This window comes from Pavona decussata, unplaced genomic scaffold (assembly GCF_977016875.1).
Source record: "Pavona decussata unplaced genomic scaffold, jaPavDecu1.1 SCAFFOLD_214, whole genome shotgun sequence".
Taxonomy (NCBI): domain Eukaryota; kingdom Metazoa; phylum Cnidaria; class Anthozoa; order Scleractinia; family Agariciidae; genus Pavona; species Pavona decussata.
The window spans coordinates 2,696,446-2,715,000 of record NW_028145619.1 but is presented as its reverse complement, the minus strand read 5'-3'; the positions used below and the strand labels follow the sequence as shown (position 1 = coordinate 2,715,000).

Below are 18,555 nucleotides of genomic sequence, written 5' to 3'. Positions count from 1 at the left end.
CGATTTTCAACAAAATGGCGCCCGCTTCTTCGCGTTTTCGAAGTGTCTGCGATGAGGAAATAGATAATTTACTTGTTTAGTTTTGAACGACTAGTAGATTTATACTAAAACAATTAGGTTATTCGCTCTCGATTTCTACGCGTGATAGTTGATTCGGGCTTCGCCCTCATCAACTATCACGCGATAGAAATCTCGAGCTCATAATCTAATTGTTAATTAATGAATAAACGCGTTTAAAACATATAAAAATAGTTTAATTGAAACTTTGATATAACGTACCACCATAAATCTAAGCTAAGCTGTGTAGAAGAAAACGTACTTATAATTTCTGATTTATACCTAAGCCTTAGCTTCTCGTTCCTGTTTAAAAACACGTTATTCTTATTTATCGTCTTTCTTTCTCTTTCCGTATCCTTTGGTTTTAAAATTGTCCCTCCATTCCTCGTATGACTGGTTTTCTGTCGTCTGACAGTACCAATTCCCAAAGTACTGTTTGTGAAGTCTTGGGTCCCTTGGCTGGCCACATTTGCTGCACACTATTGGCTTATCCGAACGAACATATTTTCTCGATTTGATGACGGTGGTAAGCTCTTTCTCCTGCTTCCTTTTAAGATAGTAATAGTTACCGCGAACTCTCTCCACCTGCTACAGGAACAGGCATAACTGGGAATCGCGGGCTGGTAATGGTAATGGTAATGGTAGAAGCGGTGGCTGAAGTGAAATCCGCGCTGGCCGGTTTTGTGGAAGCACAGATGAACATGAAGGAGGATTTCCCCGTACTCTTGCTTGGCCGGCAGTATTCTGTGGTAAGACTTATACAAACGGCGCAGGAAAGTTTACTGTGGGAAGAGTGGCCGGGTGGGTAGCTGCTTGCAGAAGGGGTTCACTGGCTGCCATTTGAGGTGTAGGAAGTCGGATCCCCTGTTGGAGGACCTGCTGTTCCTCTTTCTTCTCTTTCTTGATGTACCTTCATAATTAAGAAACATATACTCGATCAGCGTATGGAAATGCATTGTTTCAATCCCACCCACTCCCAAAAGAAATCTATTACTCGCTTCACTATTGGCTCTTGCTTATGAAGTTGACAGATGGAGTTTAATTTCCTAATAGTCCATATTGTTGTAGTTTGTGAAAACACTTAGCGCATTAATTTCAATTCTGAAGTTTTAGTGTTGCTGTATGAAACACGTTTCTGTTATAGATCACAGACGACATCAAAATGAAGTAAGAACATTAGTAACCACTTTTTAACTCGTGAATGCGCGTAGCGCAATGAACGAGTTATAGCGATAGTTGACTGTCGACTTCGTTGGTTAGTTGATCGGTCGGTCGGTCGGTCGGTTTTGTCGTTAACTTTCGGGCGTGCGCAGTGAATGAGTTTTAAATTCAATTCGTGGAAAAAAAACACGCGAACATTTGTTGTTCACGGCGCATCAGGAAATTCTTATTCAATATGTAGAGAATAATTTGACGATCATTTAGTGCAAGAATGGAGATTTTTCGTTCAATCTGAGCAAAGTTACAAGTTTTTTCAGTTTTTCAGAAAGTCCGGGGTCGTAAACTCAATTAGTGAAAAAAAAAAAACGTGAAAATTTTTTTCACGACGCGTCAGAATTCTCTCATTCATTCTGTAGAGAATAATTTGATAATCATTTTAGTGTAAGAATGGAGATTTTTCGTTGAATCTGAGCAAAGTTATAGGATTTTTTCGTTTTTTCTACGAAGTGCGGTATCTTTTAAGAATTAAAAATAATTTAATTTAGAAATAATTTAATTAAAAATAATTTAATTTGTCAGTTTTCACGCGAAAGCGGAACGTGCCATGTCACGCATCATTGACGTCGTAAACAAAATTATGCAAATTTCTGGTGAAATGAACACTTTAAGATCTTGTCAGCTTTCATAGAGGTTTCAAAGGGAAAAATGTTTCACTTTCGAAATTTACAACTGGTAATTTATGGGAAAGCAAAAGGACGCGGTCGATAAATAATTCTTATTTAGCAAGAGCTTGTCATAGTTCATTATTTTTACTTGAGGATTGCGTGGACTGAATTCCAAAGGAAAAATATCACGCATTTATGTCGGGCATGAAATGTAATGCGATACTTTGTTGAACAGATTTCCCTTTGTGAGATCGGCTTGCCCTACAGTAATTTTGTAATTTTAATTCCCAAAAAAACTTCACTTGCCCATCGGGCAAGTGATGGTTAGAATCCACTAGCCAGATCGCAAAATCCGGTAGCCCCGGACTATCGGGGACAGGAATTTGCATGACGTAGCTGCACATGGCGTGCTTCTATGAACTTTGAATAAAAAAACACGTGATTTTTTTTAATCGGCGCATCAGAATAATCGGCTTATTCAATCTGTACAGAATAATTTGACAATCATTTTTATAGTTCAAGCTGGTTCCAGAGTTCAATGACCCTTGCTGCTTGCTGATTGTTTAAGGAAATGCTTGTATCAGATGAAAGAGAAACCAAGTAAGTAGCCAATGCTTCCACCTTGTCAAAGCCCCCTATATTGTCTGGTCCAACGGATTCCTAGTAAGGATGGTAAAATTTTATTGAAATACATACAGTTACATACTTGAAAAGAAAAGCACCAACACTTTAAATGTTTTAAACAAAACAATAAAATTGCCAGTACGATCTAACCTGTAAGTCGCAGGAGGAACTGGAGGAGCTAGTGGAATTTTCATCTCCAACTTCATCAGTTCCCTCATTGTCTTCTGCAGCAGCTGCAACAAAACGATACAGGTTACAATTCGATCATTTGTTACTGCATGCCTTTTGTGCTTGAGTGCTATGAAAAATACACATGAATTCTATATCACACACCAGCTACATCGGCAGATCTGATCTCTGTGGCTACATCAACAGGACCAACTGTTCTGTCCTGATCCTCCTCGTCGACAAATCCTTCATCGTCTAGGGACTGGTCAATGTCAGAGAGGGGACCAGATTCCACTGAGTCATCCATTGTGATGTCAGTCAGCACCCTACCAGTCTGGTTGAATAGATACTCTATCCCTATGAGTTCCCCTAAAAAGGTATATAAAAATGCATAAGTTAAAAGGGCGACACTAGTCTTAATGCTAGTCATGTTAGATTTTGTAATGTCCACAATGTGAATTACCTGTATATTTGCCAAACTGTTGGAAGTTGGGCTTAATCTTTCTGCACAAGACGACCTCACTTAGTTCATTCACACTTTGGCACAGGACTCCACTGTAAGACTTTGACTGGTGATCAACTAAAGTCGACACAGCAGCAGAAGCACGGTCAGCATTCCACCTGGACAAACCCTCAAGCAAGTAGGCTTGGAAATGCATGTCACTTGCACTGTTACCTATGTATTAAAGTAAACAAACCAAACGAGGAAGGCATGATAAGATTCTGCTATTATTCATTAATTCTTACACGATTTCTTTGTTGTGTTTTATTTACCTGGTATAAACCTGTTGAAGTATAGATGGAATGACTCAAGGGCGAAGTTGATCCTCGTGCACATCTGTATACAGGCAGCACCACACCTCCTTTGCTCATAGAGTGGACAACTTTCACTGGTACACCCAGCACCAAGTGAAAGATATCAAGGCGCACAACCATATTAGCCCAACTACTAAATAAGGAATTAAACCTTGAAGGACCCTCCTGACAGCCACAGCAATCCATGTCAGTATACAAAATTAGAGGAGGTTGAACACCAGCTTCAGCAAACCTCTTGACCAGCCCATCAGCCATCGGTTTTAGAGAAGATGTGCTCTCTGATGAAGTTACCACTGACATGACAGTTTCACCCCTTTCATTACCCACATTGGTCACCCAATTTGCACTTGCAGCCTCAACACCTTGCAGCTTCTTTGTTATTTTTTTAGTTGAATCAATTTTTAACACTGTCCCATACACTGAGGTAGCAGCTGCTTTCAGGATGTCAAGGCGGCTGTAGACGTCTCGCACATAACAGGCAAGGAACCACTTTGCACTTGATATGTTCTTCATTGCCTTCTCTCTTTGATACGTAACCACTGGTAAGTTGAAGTGTACACGAGACATCCTATGGCGCTTACATTTGCTAAGATAGGCAATGCACTTGCGCATCCACTCCTCACTGTGAAGCTCGTGGATCTTCTTTTGCAAAGAAGTGGAGCTATTGCCAAGTGAGCGAGCTCGTAACAAAGATATGACAGAGATACCACAGGCATACTTGTAAGTGAGAACAACTGGAAAAAGGGCACGGATATCATCAGAGAGCTGCTCAAGTAACCTACTATCCCACGCAATGAAAGTGCCTTTACAACCATTACAGAAATGATATTCTGCAGCCAAGTAATAGAAATCTTTTACATCAAGAACCATTCTCACTCTGGTGTATAGACCCTTAGACTGTAACGACCTCTCTGGATCTGTGCATCGTGGACACTTCAGATCCACCTTCCACATCCGTTTTGGCATCCACAGGAAAAGACGTCTTAGGAAATACTCATCTGGACAGGGTGTAGAACTGGAATTTGGGGATGGTTGTGGAGGAGGGTACCACCAGTTTTTCAGTTGGCTGGCAAGAGTTCCTCTGGTATTACAAAACAAAGTTTTACCAATCCAGCACTGATCCTTGTAATTCATATTTTTTTCCACTCACCAAACAAACGAAGGGAAAAATCTACTGGCTGTCTCACTTTTGAAGCCTGTCAAAAAATGATAATAATATTTTTATTTAGGGGGTAAAGTATGTTCAAGAAAAACACACTGGCTTATTTATTGCATGCAAGCTTACCTCAAGATTGTCCAAAGAGGGCTGAGCTGATGGAATTACTGGTGTTACAGAGGTACTTGTTTGGGTGGTCTGAATCTCTGTATTGACAGACATCACAGATGTACTGGTCTGTGTCTCTGACAGGACAGACGTACTTGGCAAGCCGGCAGTAGTACTGGATAGACCGCTGATCTCCCCCTGCCAAAAATTAGGCAAAAACCATAAAAGCCTCACAACATAATTTGCATCCAACAAATGCATTCCTAATGAAATTTAAAACAAACACTTAATCATATTCTGTCATACCTGCTCACAAGACATCAAGCCCTTTTCAATGACATCAAGGCAAGATGCCAACTCTTTATCATCATCGCTCTGCAAGGAAATGCATTAGGATATATCAGATGCCTATATATAATTTTTTTATGTTATTTCAATTCAATGTTATTTATGAAAAGGAAAAGAAACATACTATTGCATCTGGTCCAACAACTGAATATCTTGACATCAAATCAACTGACTGGGCTGAGGGGAGATCCTGAGGAAACAAGCAATAATGATTAACAATAATTTGAGCTTTTGCAAAAATGGAAACAGCTGATAAGAACAAAAAATTAGGCTAAATTATAGGCTCGATTAATAGCTGCTGTTCAGGAGTGGCAGAAATCAAGCGTAGCTACATTACCGATAAGATTCAAGCCCTTACAACATCTCCTGAGGGTTGTGCTGTCTGTTCTGGAATTATTATGGGAGCAGCACTCTGTGAAGTTCAGCCGTATCATAAACTTAGGCTTAAAAGAAGCGGTTTGTTTACACAGCGAACGCGAACACGATCACCGTCCCGACAACAAGAACAGAACAAAAATTCTCTTCGCTCACTTTCCCTCATTGAAGTCGCCGTACGCCACTCTGAATTAGCTCCCCTCGCTTCGCCTTACAGAAGAGAGTAGTCGCTCTCGTCCCACTCAAAAATGGCAGCTGACAACCTTGCCATAAACACTCCGTACAAAGGATGGGATTCGGAGGTGACAGCCACAGCCAATCTTCGCATGAAGTGCCAAATATCTAGGCGCACCACCAGGTTTGGCCATTTTCCAAACAGATCCTTGTACTTGGAGGATCCGTCTGAAGAACAGCAGTCACGATCGGTGTAGAGGATTGTGGGTGGAGGCTGCCCAGCCCTTTCATACGTCGACATGAGCCCATCGGCCATTTTTTTGAGGGAAAAAGCTGATTCGGATGACGTCAACACTGAATGCACTATCTCTCCTCTTTCGTTTCCAACATTTGTCGCCCATGATGCCGTGCTTGCTGCTAGACCCTGGAACTTTTTGGTCACCTTCTTAGTGGAATCGATTTTCAAAATCGTTCCATAGATTGAGGTTGCGGCTGCCTTTAACTGGTTTATTCTGCCGTACACATCTCTTACGTAGGTAGCCAGGAACCACGCTGCAGTGGGCAATCCCTTGAAGGCTGGTGGCCTCTCGTAAACAGGCAATGGTTGCATCAGGGCAAGCACACCTTTACGATGACGGTCACAGTCACTCGTGTAACTGAGCACTTTACGTAACCATTCGTGGCTGTGAAGTTCTTCAATGTTGTTTCTCAAGGCTGAGGAGCTGTTGCCAGTTGTTCTGGATCGCATAAGTGAGACAACAGACTGATCACAAGCGTACTTGCGTGTCAGGACCACAGGAAACCGCGCCCGATGGCCATCAGTTAGCTGACTGAGCATTCTTTCATCCCATGCCAGGAACGTTCCGGTGCAGGATCCACAATCCATGTATTCACAAGCCAAATAATAGTAATCTTGGATGTCCAGTACAAGGCGTACTCTGTTGTAAATGCCCTTCGAGCGCAGAGACTTGTTGCAACGAGGACAGTGGAAATCTATTGCCCACATCAGCCGGGGCATCCAGAGGAACAGGCGCCTTCTGAAGTACGGATCCACTCTGGGTTGCTTGCCAGTATCGGTCTGAAGGGGTGGTGGGTACCACCAATTGGTCAACTGGTTTGTCAGCGTACCTCTTGAAACAAACAGAGCTTTGCCAATCCACATTTGATCAGCAGGAAAAACATTGTCTTTCCATCCTTTGGGCAGTCTATTAGAGTAGTCTGTTGGCTGTCTAGGAAAGAGAGCTCGTGCCTGCTTTTTGGCTGGAGGCTCATCAACTTCGTCTACCTAAAAGTAAATAGTTATTTATCAGTTCAAAAAAGGAAAACCGGGAATATTTACGTGTTTGAGTATGACGAAAAATGTATTCATTATACTCACATCACTATTTCCCTTGCCAGCTTGTTGCTTTTCTGCTAGTTGCTCGGGTAAGCCATAAGCAGCCGAGGTTGAGAGAACAGATTGCACAACAGCAGGCCTAAGAATAGCTGTATCTTTTCCTTGGGTTGATTGAGATGCCGCGGGAATTTCCTGTGGTAAAGGAAGACAAAAAAGGTTTTATAATTTTAGACAAAAAGAACAATCTTGTTGTGCGCAACCAGTAAACAGGAAGTTGATATGACCTTGAGGGTTTTCCGTAAAGAGAACAAAGTTGTGACACAAGTTTTTTTTTTCAGTCTTAACGAACATGTCTACCTTATTACTATAGTCAACCCTCAATTCTTCGGTACTCTCAGGTTCAGGAGCAACCGAATCCTTCGTCGAAGGCCGGGCAGCGGGTGAGATCGCTTCCTATAAAAAAAGGCGAAAAACGTAATGTTAACTTTGCTGATTTAATGGTAAAGTGTGAAGTGAAGTAGATCAGTTAAGCTAACTGACTTACGCTAATCGCCTCAGCAGCTTGTGAACGGCCCTGGGTGTGGGGCTTGTTATTATTCGCCAGTTGTGAGCATGTAACAACCTAAACAACAAAAAGAGAAAAACTGATTTAGCGCAGGTACAAAACGCAGGCCTAATAATTATCATTCTACTTACGCGAGCAGTGGATTCACGTAAAGCGGACGCCTGTGTAGGAACTGGATGGACGATAGATGAAGGAACCTGAAAGGGAGAACGATACCCGGTCAGTATAAGAGTTCAATAAGTACTTCATTTGCCTACTGGCTGTATTTACCTGCTGAGCTGGTCTCCGAGGCGTATGAAAACCACATGCACAAGTAATCCGACGTCCAAGGGCATCTTGGTTGCCAGGATTTTTATGTTTCGGGCATTTCTCAATAGTCTCAAGCCTCTTCACCCAGTAGGAGTCTTTGCCGGGTCTTTGGCCTCGCTCAAACTGGAACGTTCCTTGAGCATACTCTCTGAGTCGCTGCAGCCAGGTTGCCGGCGATGGACCCGTTTTAGGCATTTTGTGGTTTCGCTGAAAAAAATGTTTCATAATTTTTATTCTCAGCCCATATATTTTCACGAGAGTTATGGAAATTCTAGAGGCCTAATGCGAACTTTATTTAAATCTGAAATACAAGTTGTTTTGCTAAAGTCTCCGTGTTTTGAGTGAAAGCCAGACAGTTCGTCTCAATTCATCAAGTAAAAATGTTAACCTCGGGTGACCCGTATTATTTCCCGTCCGGCATACAAACATGTCTTAAATTCACTGTCAACTCAATTGCTTTAGTCCAGTTCTCTAAAAAGCGCCACACAACGGTCACATAATATGTACCGTTTGGGTAATATTTATAGTTATCGCTGGGGAAAACGTTTCGATTGTAGTGTTTAAATCGACCATGACAACGAATGAATTCCTTCTTTCTTTGTTGATTGCATTCCTCGCTCGAGTGGCTCCGAATAAACTTCTCTAATTTGCATTTTAACCACTCACAGATTGTCTATTCATGAAATGAAATTGAACCTACCAATTAAAAATGATATTTGCTCTTTAATTTACTCTTGACAGGAAGATTACACCAACAAAGGAGTTTGTTTAGATCCTCCCGTCTCAGCTGTAAACAGCCGCCATCTTGATTGTTCCAATTTTGGAACGTGACCCTACAGCGCATGCTCACTGTTTCAATTTGTTCCAAATGTTCCAAATGTTTCAATTGTTCCAAATTTTGGAGAAGAATGGCGGGAGTTAAGCGCAAAAACTGGGGCATAAACTTCTCCATAAAAGGGGCAAAAGGGGGCAAAAAGAGGGGGAAAAAGGGGGATTCCCTCAAAAGCCATAATCAAAAGAGAAAGCGCGAAATTTAAAGAGCGCGTTAACAAATTAACGTGTTAACGTTGGAAATGCATCGCAACTAGCCACCCGAAGTGCAATTAAAGAAAGCAACAAAAAAAATTCTCCACGCATCAAAAGCTATGTGTATTTATCACTACACAAAAACAAGTTACAAAAAATGCCGTTATCGCAAACATTCACTCTTCACTGTGAAGTAGCTTTCCTGGCTGCTCTCTCTGCTGCTTTCTGTTCGAGCCACTCTTTCAATGGTATTTGACCAGACGCATTAGGACAATACTTCTGGCCAAAATACTGTGAGTGACCAGTTTCCTTACTCTGGGGTTGATTACAAGTTTTACACGTATAAACCATCCGCTGCTTCTTTGGGGATGGGAGACCTTCAGCCTTAGCAGCAGCCCTAAGATCCTCTTCAAACTTCTTTTTTCTGTGTCGCCAAGCTGTTGTTTTCGAGACGCTCGCGCCTGTTGTGGTAGAAAATAAACCCTCGTGAAAAGAGTTAGGCATTGCGAGTGATGAAATATTCTACAAATTAAAGTTGTAATTGAGACTCATTTTTTTAAAAGAAAAGTTCGATTAAGTCAAACTTTGAGAAACTTACTGCCACTGGAAGCATCCACTCCCGAAGTAGATTGCTCTGTTTGAATGGGGGGCAATGGAACAACCTCAGGTTCTTCCATGAGTTCCACGGCAACTCCATGGTCTGGCCTTGGTGGTGTTTTCTGCAGTTGTTCTGCTGGCAGCAACGGCACCGTGCTTGAAATGGGTGGATTTGGTACTGCCAGACCCTGCATCAGCATCTTCACCTCGTCGACCCTTGTTTTGTTTTTAAACCTGAAATGTGACAAAAAAAAACCGTCTGATCGTCAGTAAATCTATTAATTGGTGCAATAGATGACTCATTCAACATGATTCAAGTACTCTGTGACTCCTTCTACACTCACAGGCCCAAAGGCTGAGAGAAAGCAGCCACTTACCATTTTGACAAAGTTGTTTCATTGATACAATACAACTGAAGGGACGTCTCCTTGTGCAAGCGGCTGTTGGCAATGGTGTGTCTCAGCTCGTTGTATCGTCGTATCACGACCTTCCACTTGGACTGGTAAGGGTCTTGCGGTCCTGTGCCTCTTTTTTCAGTGCAGATGTCACAAAGCCTCACACAAATCGCCTCAACCACTCTGCTTTTAGAGGGCGATAGAGCCGGCTGCCCAGCAGTCACAAAAGACCTAATAAATATGAAACGAAAAAACAAATTTGGTGATTCTTCTGGAACATAGAAAGGAATTGAACAAGCAAAGAAATTACCTGGCCATTGATTCAATGCCGATATGAGCAGACCTGTTCTTTGACTGCTTAAATCTCCCCTTCCCCTTCTTGAAATGCGGCGTGAATGTCAATCCTCTCCGGTCATACTCGTGAAGGTCATCATGCAGACGCTTAATTTTGTCCACTTCAGCATTGGTGACATAAGGACCAAGGTCGACAAGGGTTTCTGCCAGTCTGGTGACCTTATCCCATCCTGGGAGTCCTGCCGAGTCCACCACCGTACTATTATCATCCTAAAATTAAAAAATTACTTCAATTAAATTCCTTGTTTTTATTGTGTTGTTTGTTTGCTTGATTTTTGCAAACACAGTTAAAATGCATTTACCTCTGTCCCACTGTCACTATCTGAAGATTCCTCAGGCAAGACCAACGTTAGATCATGGATAACCTGGGGCAGCTCCTCTGATGTCTCTTCCTCACTTTGAAAATCCTCAAAGGCATCGTCTATCTCCTGTTCTAAGTCTTTGTTCGTTGGAACATCTGACTGAGAACGGAGATATTCAATGCCAATGAGTTCGCCTGTGTAGACACCTGGTGGAACAAAATTCGGAAGGAACTCCTCATTTCGAAGAGACATGGATAGACTGTTGAGGCGGTGTTGCAATGACATGTCAAAACTATACAACGTGCTGTCCCTATCTTGAACTGCACCTGCTGCACGCTCAGCATTCCACCTAGTCACACCTTCAAGAAGATATGCCTGGAAGTTAACAGCATTTGCTGCAGTTCCTATACAAGAAAACAAACAAAAAAAAACGGAAAAACAACGGTAAACAGAACATATTCAAGTGTTCCACATTCATCTACATCTGCATCTACATTTATTAAGTCGATGTTTTGCTACATCTTGGCATGTGACAGTTGAGTAAATGTATTTACATGCCCCGGAACTAGGTTGTAAGTGGCAGTGACAAAGAATGTAAATAATTTGCTATGGTATGTACACAAGTTAGTCATTATGGTGTTTATCGACTCTGTTGCTGTTGGGTTTATAGGGTTAGATCGAGCTGCACACCCATTCCCCTCTAATAGTCATGATTATAAATAGGAACTGACAGTGGAAAAGTGGCACGGCCAGCCCAACCAGGATTTGATCCATACCATCACGGTGTGCCACAACAAGTAAAACGAGCTGTTCATTCCACTGAACTCACAAGGAAACAAGTGGAAATGAAATTCTGATGGATAGTGGTAATGGCATTCCACAATAATGTTATTGTGGAATTGCATGCATTATATTACAGTAAAAATAGTCACCAAAGGAGCAAGGGAAAGAAAGGGATTACTGATTTTGAGATTATGATAAGTATAGACAGCAACAAAAACATGAGGCAAATTAAAACAAAATATAAAACTACACATAACCAGTGTACGCACCTGGAATAAATCTTGCCAAGTGCAGATGGAAACTTTCCAAAGAAGTTGAGCCTCTGGCACATCGCAACACTGGCAGCTTGACTCCACCCTTAACTAGATGTCCAGTTACGGTGTACAAGGGGATTCCAGGGGGATCTTGTATGCAGGACACATGACGCTTTTGTTCCGGCCACACAGCTGTCAGCATATCATCCCTGAATAGGGGAACCCCAAGGGCATCGGTTGCCATGGACATGGAGTCCATCAGTGATGAAATCATCCGTGATGTAGCCTCAGAACCCCTGGTTCTACGTCTGCAGTGGCGTGCCATCTCCTCTTTCGTCACAGCGGTCCTGACTGCCTCTTCGGATGGATTGGCTACCCCTGCCATCTTCAGCTCCCCTCTTTTAGCCCTGTACAGCAGTGTAAGATCTTCCGCATCCCACTCAAAAATACACCGAGCAAGGCGACCCATAAACACACCATAGAGTGGATGACTTTCACTGGTACACCCAGCACCAAGACGTCGCATAAAGTGAAAGATGTCAAGGCGCACAACCATACTAGCCCAACTACTAAATAAGGAATTAAACCTCGAAGGACCCTCCTGACAGCCACAGCAATCCCTGTCAGTATACAAAATTAGAGGAGGTTGAACACCAGCTTCAGCAAACCTCTTGACCAGCCCATCAGCCATCGGTTTTAGAGAAGATGTGCTCTCTGATGAAGTTACCACTGACATGACAATTTCACCCCTTTCATTACCCACATTAGTCACCCAATTTGCACTTGCAGCCTCAACACCTTGCAGCTTCTTTGTTATTTTTTTAGTTGAATCAATTTTTAACACTGTCCCATACACTGAGGTAGCAGCTGCTTTCAGGATGTCAAGGCGGTTGTAGACGTCTCGCACATAACAGGCAAGGAACCACTTTGCACTTGGGATGTTCTTCATTGCCTTCTCTCTTTGATACGTAACCACTGGTAAGTTGAAGTGTACACGAGACATCCTATGGCGCTTACATTTGCTAAGATAGGCAATGCACTTGCGCATCCACTCCTCACTGTGAAGCTCGTGGATCTTCTTTTGCAAAGAAGTGGAGCTATTGCCAAGTGAGCGAGCTCGTAACAAAGATATGACAGAGATATCACAGGCATACTTGTAAGTGAGAACAACTGGAAAAAGGGCACGGATATCATCAGAGAGCTGCTCAAGTAACCTACTATCCCACGCAATGAAAGTGCCTTTACAACCATTACAGAAATGATATTCTGCAGCCAAGTAATAGAAATCTTTTACATCAAGAACCATTCTCACTCTGGTGTATAGACCCTTAGACTGTAACGACCTCTCTGGATCTGTGCATCGTGGACACTTCAGATCCACCTTCCACATCCGTTTTGGCATCCACAGGAAAAGACGTCTTAGGAAATACTCATCTGGACAGGGTGTAGAACTGGAATTTGGGGATGGTTGTGGAGGAGGGTACCACCAGTTTTTCAGTTGGCTGGCAAGAGTTCCTTTGGTATTACAAAACAAAGTTTTACCAATCCAGCACTGATCCTTGTAATTCATATTTTTTTTCCACTCACCAGGCAAACGGAGGGAAAAATCTACTGGCTGTCTCACTTTTGAAGCCTGTCAAAAAAAAAAAAAAAAAAATTTAGGGGGTGAAGTATGTTCAAACAAAACACACTGCTATATTGGCCTATTTATTGCATGCAAGCTTACCTCAAGACTTTCCAAAGAGGGCTGATCTGATGGAATTACTGGTGTTACAGAGGTAGGTGTTTGGGTGGTCTGAATCTCTGTATTGGCAGACATCACAGATGTACTGGTCTGTGTCTCTGACAGGACAGAAGTACTTGGCAAGCCAGCAGTAGTACTGGATAGACCACTGATCTCCTCCTGCAAAAAATTAGCCAAAAACCATTAAAGCCTCACAACATAATTTGCATCTAACAAATGCATTCCTAATGAAATTTAAATCATATTCTGTCATACCTGCTCACAAGACATCAAGCCCTTTTCAATGACATCAAGGCAAGATGCCAATTCTTTATCATCTTCGCTCTGCACAGAAATGCATAAGGATATATCAGATGCCTATAAATTATTTTTTTTATATTATTTCAATTCAATGTTATTTATGAAAAGGAAAAGAAACCTACTATTGCATCTGGTCCAACAACTGAATATCTTGACATCAAATCAACTGACTGGGCTGAGGGGAGATCCTGAAGAAACAAACAAAAATGATTAACAATAATTTGAGCTTATGCAAAAATGGAAACAGCTGATAAGAACAAAAAATTAGGCTAAATTATAGGTTTGATTACCAGCTGCTGTTCAGGAGTGGCAGAAATCGAACCTAGCTAAATTACTAATAAGATTGACAAGCCCTTACAACATCTCCTGAGGGTTGTGCTGTCTGTTCTGGAATTATTAGGGGAGCAGCACTCTGTGAAAATAACCATAGCATTTTTGGAATAAGTTTGAATTTTGTCAACGTGAGACAGCCACCAAAGTTTTCTTTGCTCCCAAATAAAAAATAATGTTTACAACATTGTAACTTACACAGGTAGCTGTACTCTCTTGATTAGTAGCTTTGTAACTCTCAGGGAGTCCCTTAAAGTGCTTCCAACGACGTCCTGTAGGCATATATGTAGCAAGCTGAGAGGAACTGCCTGTAGTATTAGATGTTTCCTAAAATAAACAATGTGGTTCCAATAGTTTTTATTTAATTTCAAGTCAGAAAGAGGAACTGAATTTCCTTTAATATTTATTACTGACTATTGATGATCTTTATCAAGACTGCTCTCCTATGCAAACCATTAAAGTACTAGCAAATGCTGTGGATCCTCATTCACACATAACAATAATTACCTTTGGAGGCAGACCAGAAGACGAAGCTGGACTACCCAGTAATGGCAATGTTACAGCAGATGAAGTAGCCACAGATGTTCTGGTTTGCTACGAAGATTAAATAATAAAATGTGATTTAGTCTTTTCTATGCACACTTCATTACATAAATTATTATTTTACTAGTTACTACTTACTTACTACTACTTGTTTGAGGACATAAATGTTTATCAAGATACCACTCCATTAAAAGGATAGAGGCAGTGTATCATAACAGGATCTCTATTCAGCTTATCAAAGCAGAGATTCAACACTTACATGACCAGGATGAAAACCACAATTACAACTGGTCCTGTTACGAAAGACATCTGTACATGCCTTCTTCACTGGGCATGCATCAATTAACGCTCTTTTCTTTGCCCATTGGGAATTTGGGGGAGGTGCATTTCCACGACCAAACTGAAACTCCCCATTAGCATATAAACGCAGTCTCCTCAGCCATTCAGTAGTTTGCAGACCTTCCTTCGGCATGGTGACTGATCACTGCCAAATAAAACAGTATCTTAAGTACTCTGACCTGGCTGAAAATACAGTTAAAAATTATTTAAGCTTCTATAATTTAGTATTTCGATTATAACACAGTCCTTTTAGGACAAGCATATAAAATTGAACATTACAATCACAGAGAAATAATAAGTACTTTCATTTAAAGAAAAAGCAATAGCCATTTACAATTTACAATTTACATTCACACTTTCCGTTCAGCTTGTAATAAATAAATAGCTCGTGTTAAGATATCACAGCTCTGTTATAAACTGTACTCTAGACAATGAAAGTTCTATCTAAGCGTTAATTTATTTGTCGATGGACATGAAAAAGTCTGAACGAATTCACTTACCTATGAATCGAATTTACACACAGAAAAAATATTCAGACACAAGAGCTAACAGGTCTCGTCTGAAGAACACCACGTATAGTTGACGGCGATTTCCTGTAGAAAGAAAATCATTTATTTAATAACTCAACGTTTGAAATAAGTTCAGCCGTATCATAAACTTAACCTTAAAAAAAGCGGTTTGTTTACACAGCGAACGCGAACGCGATCACTGTCCCCACGACAAGAACAAAACAAAAATTCTCTTCGATCACTTTCCCTCATTGAAGCCGCCATACGAAAGCTGATATTTTAATCTAAGTTCACTTACCTTTGAATTTACACACAGAAAAAATATTCAGACACAAGAGCTAACAGGTCTCGTCTGACGAAACACCACGTACAGTTGATGCCGATTTCCTGTAGAAAGAAAATCATTTATTTAATAACTCAACGTTTGAAATAAGTTCAGCCGTATCATAAACTTAACCTTAAAAAAAGCGGTTTGTTTACACAGCGAACGCGAACGCGATCGACAAGAACAAAACAAAAATTCTCTTCGATCACTTTCCCTCATTGAAGCGGCCATACGAAAGCTGATATTTTAATCTAAGTTCACTTACCTTTGAATTTACACACAGAAAAAATATTCAGACACAAGAGCTAACAGGTCTCGTCTGACGAAACACCACGTACAGTTGATGCCGATTTCCTGTAGAAAGAAAATCATTATTATTTAATAACTCAAAGTTTGAAATCAGTTCAGCCGCGGTTTGTTTACACAGCGAACGCGAACACCATCACCATCCCCACAAAAAAAAAAAAAACAGAACAAAAATTCTCTTCGATCACTTTCCCTCATTGAAGTCGCCATATCATATAGAGCAGCAAGTCTATATTTATAGTTCCACTTCATAGTTTTGGCCTCCATGATCATAAATACAAAGACGCGTTTGAGGACGCTTGAGTGCTTCGATTGTCCGACAACAAAAGAGTGTTTTTTAATATGTACCTACATTAAATTAAGGTTCAATCTGAATGAATGCGCGATTAAAATACTGGTCTTCTAAATAAAACATGGTCTTTCAGTCTTTAAAGGAACAATATAGGCTAAATATTACTCACTTGACGACGCCTCGCGTCCTTTGATCACTCACGACGCCATCTTGGAATTACGTCACATAAAAAACCCAAAATCCCAAAATCCCAAAGTCCCAATATCCCAGAGAACAACGGGGGGAAAATAGCGCAAGGATGACACGCAAATTCGTGAAGCGTTCCAAATTTTTTTGCTTTTTGGTTATAACTGAACCTCTCTCGGTTTCACCAGTCCATTATTTTGAGCAATTATGTGAGAAGCTTGTCATTAAAGCATCGTCCAGTGAGCATCCAGGCTTGGCGTTGCTACGAACTTACTTCATGGTTGACAAGTACTGGTGGCAGGCTCTCCCGCTCCTTTCCTGTTGAAACTTGGTAACTTCTCATGACCACATGCCCGGTTGCAAACAAACAAACAAACAAACAAACAAACAAACAAACAAACAAACAAACAAAAAAAAAAAAACAAAACAAAAAAGGCGGGAAAAGTAGGAAACCTAGGAAGTTACAACTCGTTAAAGTGGCCTCAAATCAACAAAAGAAGCAAACAGACAATAAGTCATACGTACACCACACAAGCAAGGTATCTTATTTTCATTGAGAACTTTCCAGTATTTCTAACTCCTAAAAACCCGATCGTAAATATTCCCATACAAACTCTTATATTTGCGCCGTGACCGCTAATACGCAAGATGATCATCGCTCACGGCTAGAGCTTGGGCCGCCTGTGTTTAGACAGGCCCACAATCAGAAGTAAAGCTTTAGACAAAGGCCGACAGCACACACAAGGTCAATTAAGCAAAAGCGCAGAAAAACTCGTAAGTGCACGTTTAGACTAAAAGCCACAAATAGTCAGGTAAAGTTAAAATAAAAACGAAAACAAAAAAAACCTAAGAGTAAGTTGCAAAATGTGATCATCGGTATACGAAGGTATACAACACGCTATACAGAGCTTCAGCTTAGACACTTGCGTAAAATTTCTTGGCGTACCTTTGTAAAACCTGTAAAGAAGAGACCTGGCCATTTCACAAAGTTCTGTTTCCAAAATGAAGTATCCCGCATTCATCAGCAGTATATAGGGTGAGGTATTGAAAATTCTCCATCCCAAAAGCGCACACAAGGCCGCCATTTTGAAAATTGTGACACAGAGCGCACGTCCATCACATGATACCGCTGAAATGTGACATCGCAGCATCGAAGGCGACGTCATGCAAACGTTTTGGGAGGAAAGTGCCTGTTCCGTGTTACAACTACGAGTGTAAAAGGCTAGGGTAGAAAAAGACGATCTTTTTTCACAAAAATTACCACACGGCTGTTACCTTTAAGTTGATAAGAAAAAGCTGAACCTGATGATCAAACCTCAAAACTGAGTTCAACGGAAAAAGCTAAGCCAAGGCCCCCCCGAAACAAGCGGCTCCTGAGTAAAGCAAACGCACCAGGCCACATGCTCAGTGGCAATAAATAGGAAAAGCTCATATGAAAATTCTCGCTATTTTATCATAATTCGCGATGTATAATTCTGACTCGTTTTGTGCGTAAATCAGTGTGGTCGAACTCTTAAATTGGTTGGTACGGTGTTCCACGGGCACAAACCGGCAGCCGGTCAGTCATCGGTTCCGCACGTCCTCCATAAATCTTAAATTTGCTTTTCTCAGGTTGTAGTCACACAGAAGATGGAAAAGAAGACGCACCAAGATTTACCTGATAAGGCATCTGAAGAGCAATTCTTTTGTTCGTTAATAAACGCTCCGAAGTTTCATCATGTTTTCTGACTCCCGTACCCACTGAACAGGTCTCGCATATTCAAAAACTACAGTACACGGAGACATTAGCCCATTAAACTATACGACTTTGATTAAAAACCCTTCATTTTAATGGCTTTTCTAGGCATTATTAAAAACAATGTCGGTAGATTTTTTTTAATGAAATCTTGAATATATATTTATCAAAACCAGTCATGTTTTTAATACTATCAGTACATAAACTCAAACAGAGTTCAAGGTCACTTTCAAACCGTTTATCAGTTCATCAAGTTATTTTAACTAACTACGATTGAAAGTAAAAAGTTTGGAAAAAGTCTGAAAAGTCTCCCGACGTATTACAAACAGTTGTTTATGACTAAGTGAACGACGTGTTTCCTTCACTTCTACGC

General features: G+C 41.1%; 4 protein-coding genes across 8 annotated transcripts in view; all 4 read right to left on the bottom strand.

Annotated features, from left to right (window-relative positions):
- Positions 1–3,806, bottom strand: part of LOC146460284 (uncharacterized) — a 3,932-nt gene extending 126 nt beyond the window's left edge. Inside the window, exons 1-5 of one of the 2 annotated variants that reach the window (XM_085088257.1) lie at positions 3,450–3,806; positions 3,139–3,351; positions 2,841–3,044; positions 2,658–2,740; positions 1–967 (exon numbers count right to left, since the gene is read on the bottom strand). The exon at positions 1–967 is cut by the window's left edge and continues 126 nt beyond it. In XM_085088257.1, the coding sequence (XP_084944383.1) occupies positions 884–967; positions 2,658–2,740; positions 2,841–3,044; positions 3,139–3,351; positions 3,450–3,513 (648 nt within the window). In that variant the 5' untranslated portion in view covers positions 3,514–3,806 and the 3' untranslated portion in view covers positions 1–883. Of the gene's footprint in view, positions 968–1,241; positions 2,544–2,657; positions 2,741–2,840; positions 3,045–3,138; positions 3,352–3,449 lie in introns of those variants that run through there. The other variant, XM_085088256.1, reaches the window with a different exon arrangement.
- Positions 3,807–3,828: 22 nt separating this feature from the next.
- On the bottom strand, positions 3,829–5,770 carry LOC146460283 (uncharacterized). Its single transcript, XM_085088259.1, has 5 exons — positions 5,635–5,770; positions 5,228–5,293; positions 5,062–5,130; positions 4,777–4,953; positions 3,829–4,687 (listed from the first exon to the last, which is right to left on the bottom strand). Exons 2-5 carry the CDS (start codon positions 5,261–5,263, stop codon positions 4,622–4,624), a joined length of 348 nt encoding a protein of 115 aa, XP_084944385.1. The 5' UTR covers positions 5,264–5,293; positions 5,635–5,770; the 3' UTR covers positions 3,829–4,621.
- On the bottom strand, positions 5,230–17,497 carry LOC146460281 (uncharacterized). 4 transcript variants are annotated; one of them, XM_085088252.1, is made up of 7 exons: positions 17,394–17,497; positions 7,824–8,069; positions 7,685–7,750; positions 7,533–7,610; positions 7,346–7,441; positions 7,031–7,180; positions 5,230–6,937 (listed from the first exon to the last, which is right to left on the bottom strand). In XM_085088252.1, exons 1-7 carry the CDS (start codon positions 17,463–17,465, stop codon positions 5,690–5,692), a joined length of 1,956 nt encoding a protein of 651 aa, XP_084944378.1. In that variant the 5' UTR covers positions 17,466–17,497; the 3' UTR covers positions 5,230–5,689. The 4 variants fall into 4 exon arrangements, with proteins under 4 accessions (XP_084944378.1, XP_084944379.1, XP_084944381.1 ...); XM_085088253.1 differs by lacking the exon at positions 17,394–17,497 and adding an exon at positions 16,722–16,796; XM_085088255.1 differs by lacking the exon at positions 17,394–17,497 and adding an exon at positions 8,563–8,838.
- LOC146460282 (uncharacterized) lies at positions 8,988–15,715 on the bottom strand. Its single transcript, XM_085088300.1, has 14 exons — positions 15,637–15,715; positions 14,750–14,974; positions 14,455–14,541; positions 14,146–14,274; positions 13,976–14,029; positions 13,740–13,805; positions 13,573–13,641; positions 13,300–13,476; positions 11,589–13,206; positions 10,537–10,940; positions 10,191–10,444; positions 9,863–10,111; positions 9,487–9,719; positions 8,988–9,349 (listed from the first exon to the last, which is right to left on the bottom strand). Exons 2-14 carry the CDS (start codon positions 14,960–14,962, stop codon positions 9,072–9,074), a joined length of 3,831 nt encoding a protein of 1,276 aa, XP_084944426.1. The 5' UTR covers positions 14,963–14,974; positions 15,637–15,715; the 3' UTR covers positions 8,988–9,071.
- Positions 17,498–18,555: the final 1,058 nt, after the last annotated feature.

What these genes read in the sequence shown, in the direction of transcription:
- LOC146460282 (XM_085088300.1), bottom strand. Translation starts at nt 14,962, where the DNA reads ATGCCGAAGGAAGGTCTGCAAACTACTGAATGGCTGAGGAGACTGCGT. An exon ending in CCTCTTTGGAAAGTCTTGAG is followed by an intron (nt 13,207 to 13,299) that starts GTAAGCTTGCAT and finishes TTTTTTTGACAG; the next exon opens with GCTTCAAAAGTGAGACAGCC. An exon ending in GGCATTGAATCAATGGCCAG is followed by an intron (nt 10,112 to 10,190) that starts GTAATTTCTTTG and finishes CATATTTATTAG; the next exon opens with GTCTTTTGTGACTGCTGGGC.
- LOC146460281 (XM_085088252.1), bottom strand. Translation starts at nt 17,465, where the DNA reads ATGCGGGATACTTCATTTTGGAAACAGAACTTTGTGAAATGGCCAGGT. An exon ending in TCTTTACAGGTTTTACAAAG is followed by an intron (nt 8,070 to 17,393) that starts GTACGCCAAGAA and finishes CATTTTTTTCAG; the next exon opens with CGAAACCACAAAATGCCTAA. An exon ending in AAGCTGCTGAGGCGATTAGC is followed by an intron (nt 7,442 to 7,532) that starts GTAAGTCAGTTA and finishes CTTTTTTTATAG; the next exon opens with GAAGCGATCTCACCCGCTGC.
- LOC146460283 (XM_085088259.1), bottom strand. Translation starts at nt 5,263, where the DNA reads ATGTCAAGATATTCAGTTGTTGGACCAGATGCAATA. An exon ending in TTGTTGGACCAGATGCAATA is followed by an intron (nt 5,131 to 5,227) that starts GTATGTTTCTTT and finishes ATTTCCTTGCAG; the next exon opens with AGCGATGATGATAAAGAGTT. An exon ending in GCTTGATGTCTTGTGAGCAG is followed by an intron (nt 4,954 to 5,061) that starts GTATGACAGAAT and finishes AATTTTTGGCAG; the next exon opens with GGGGAGATCAGCGGTCTATC.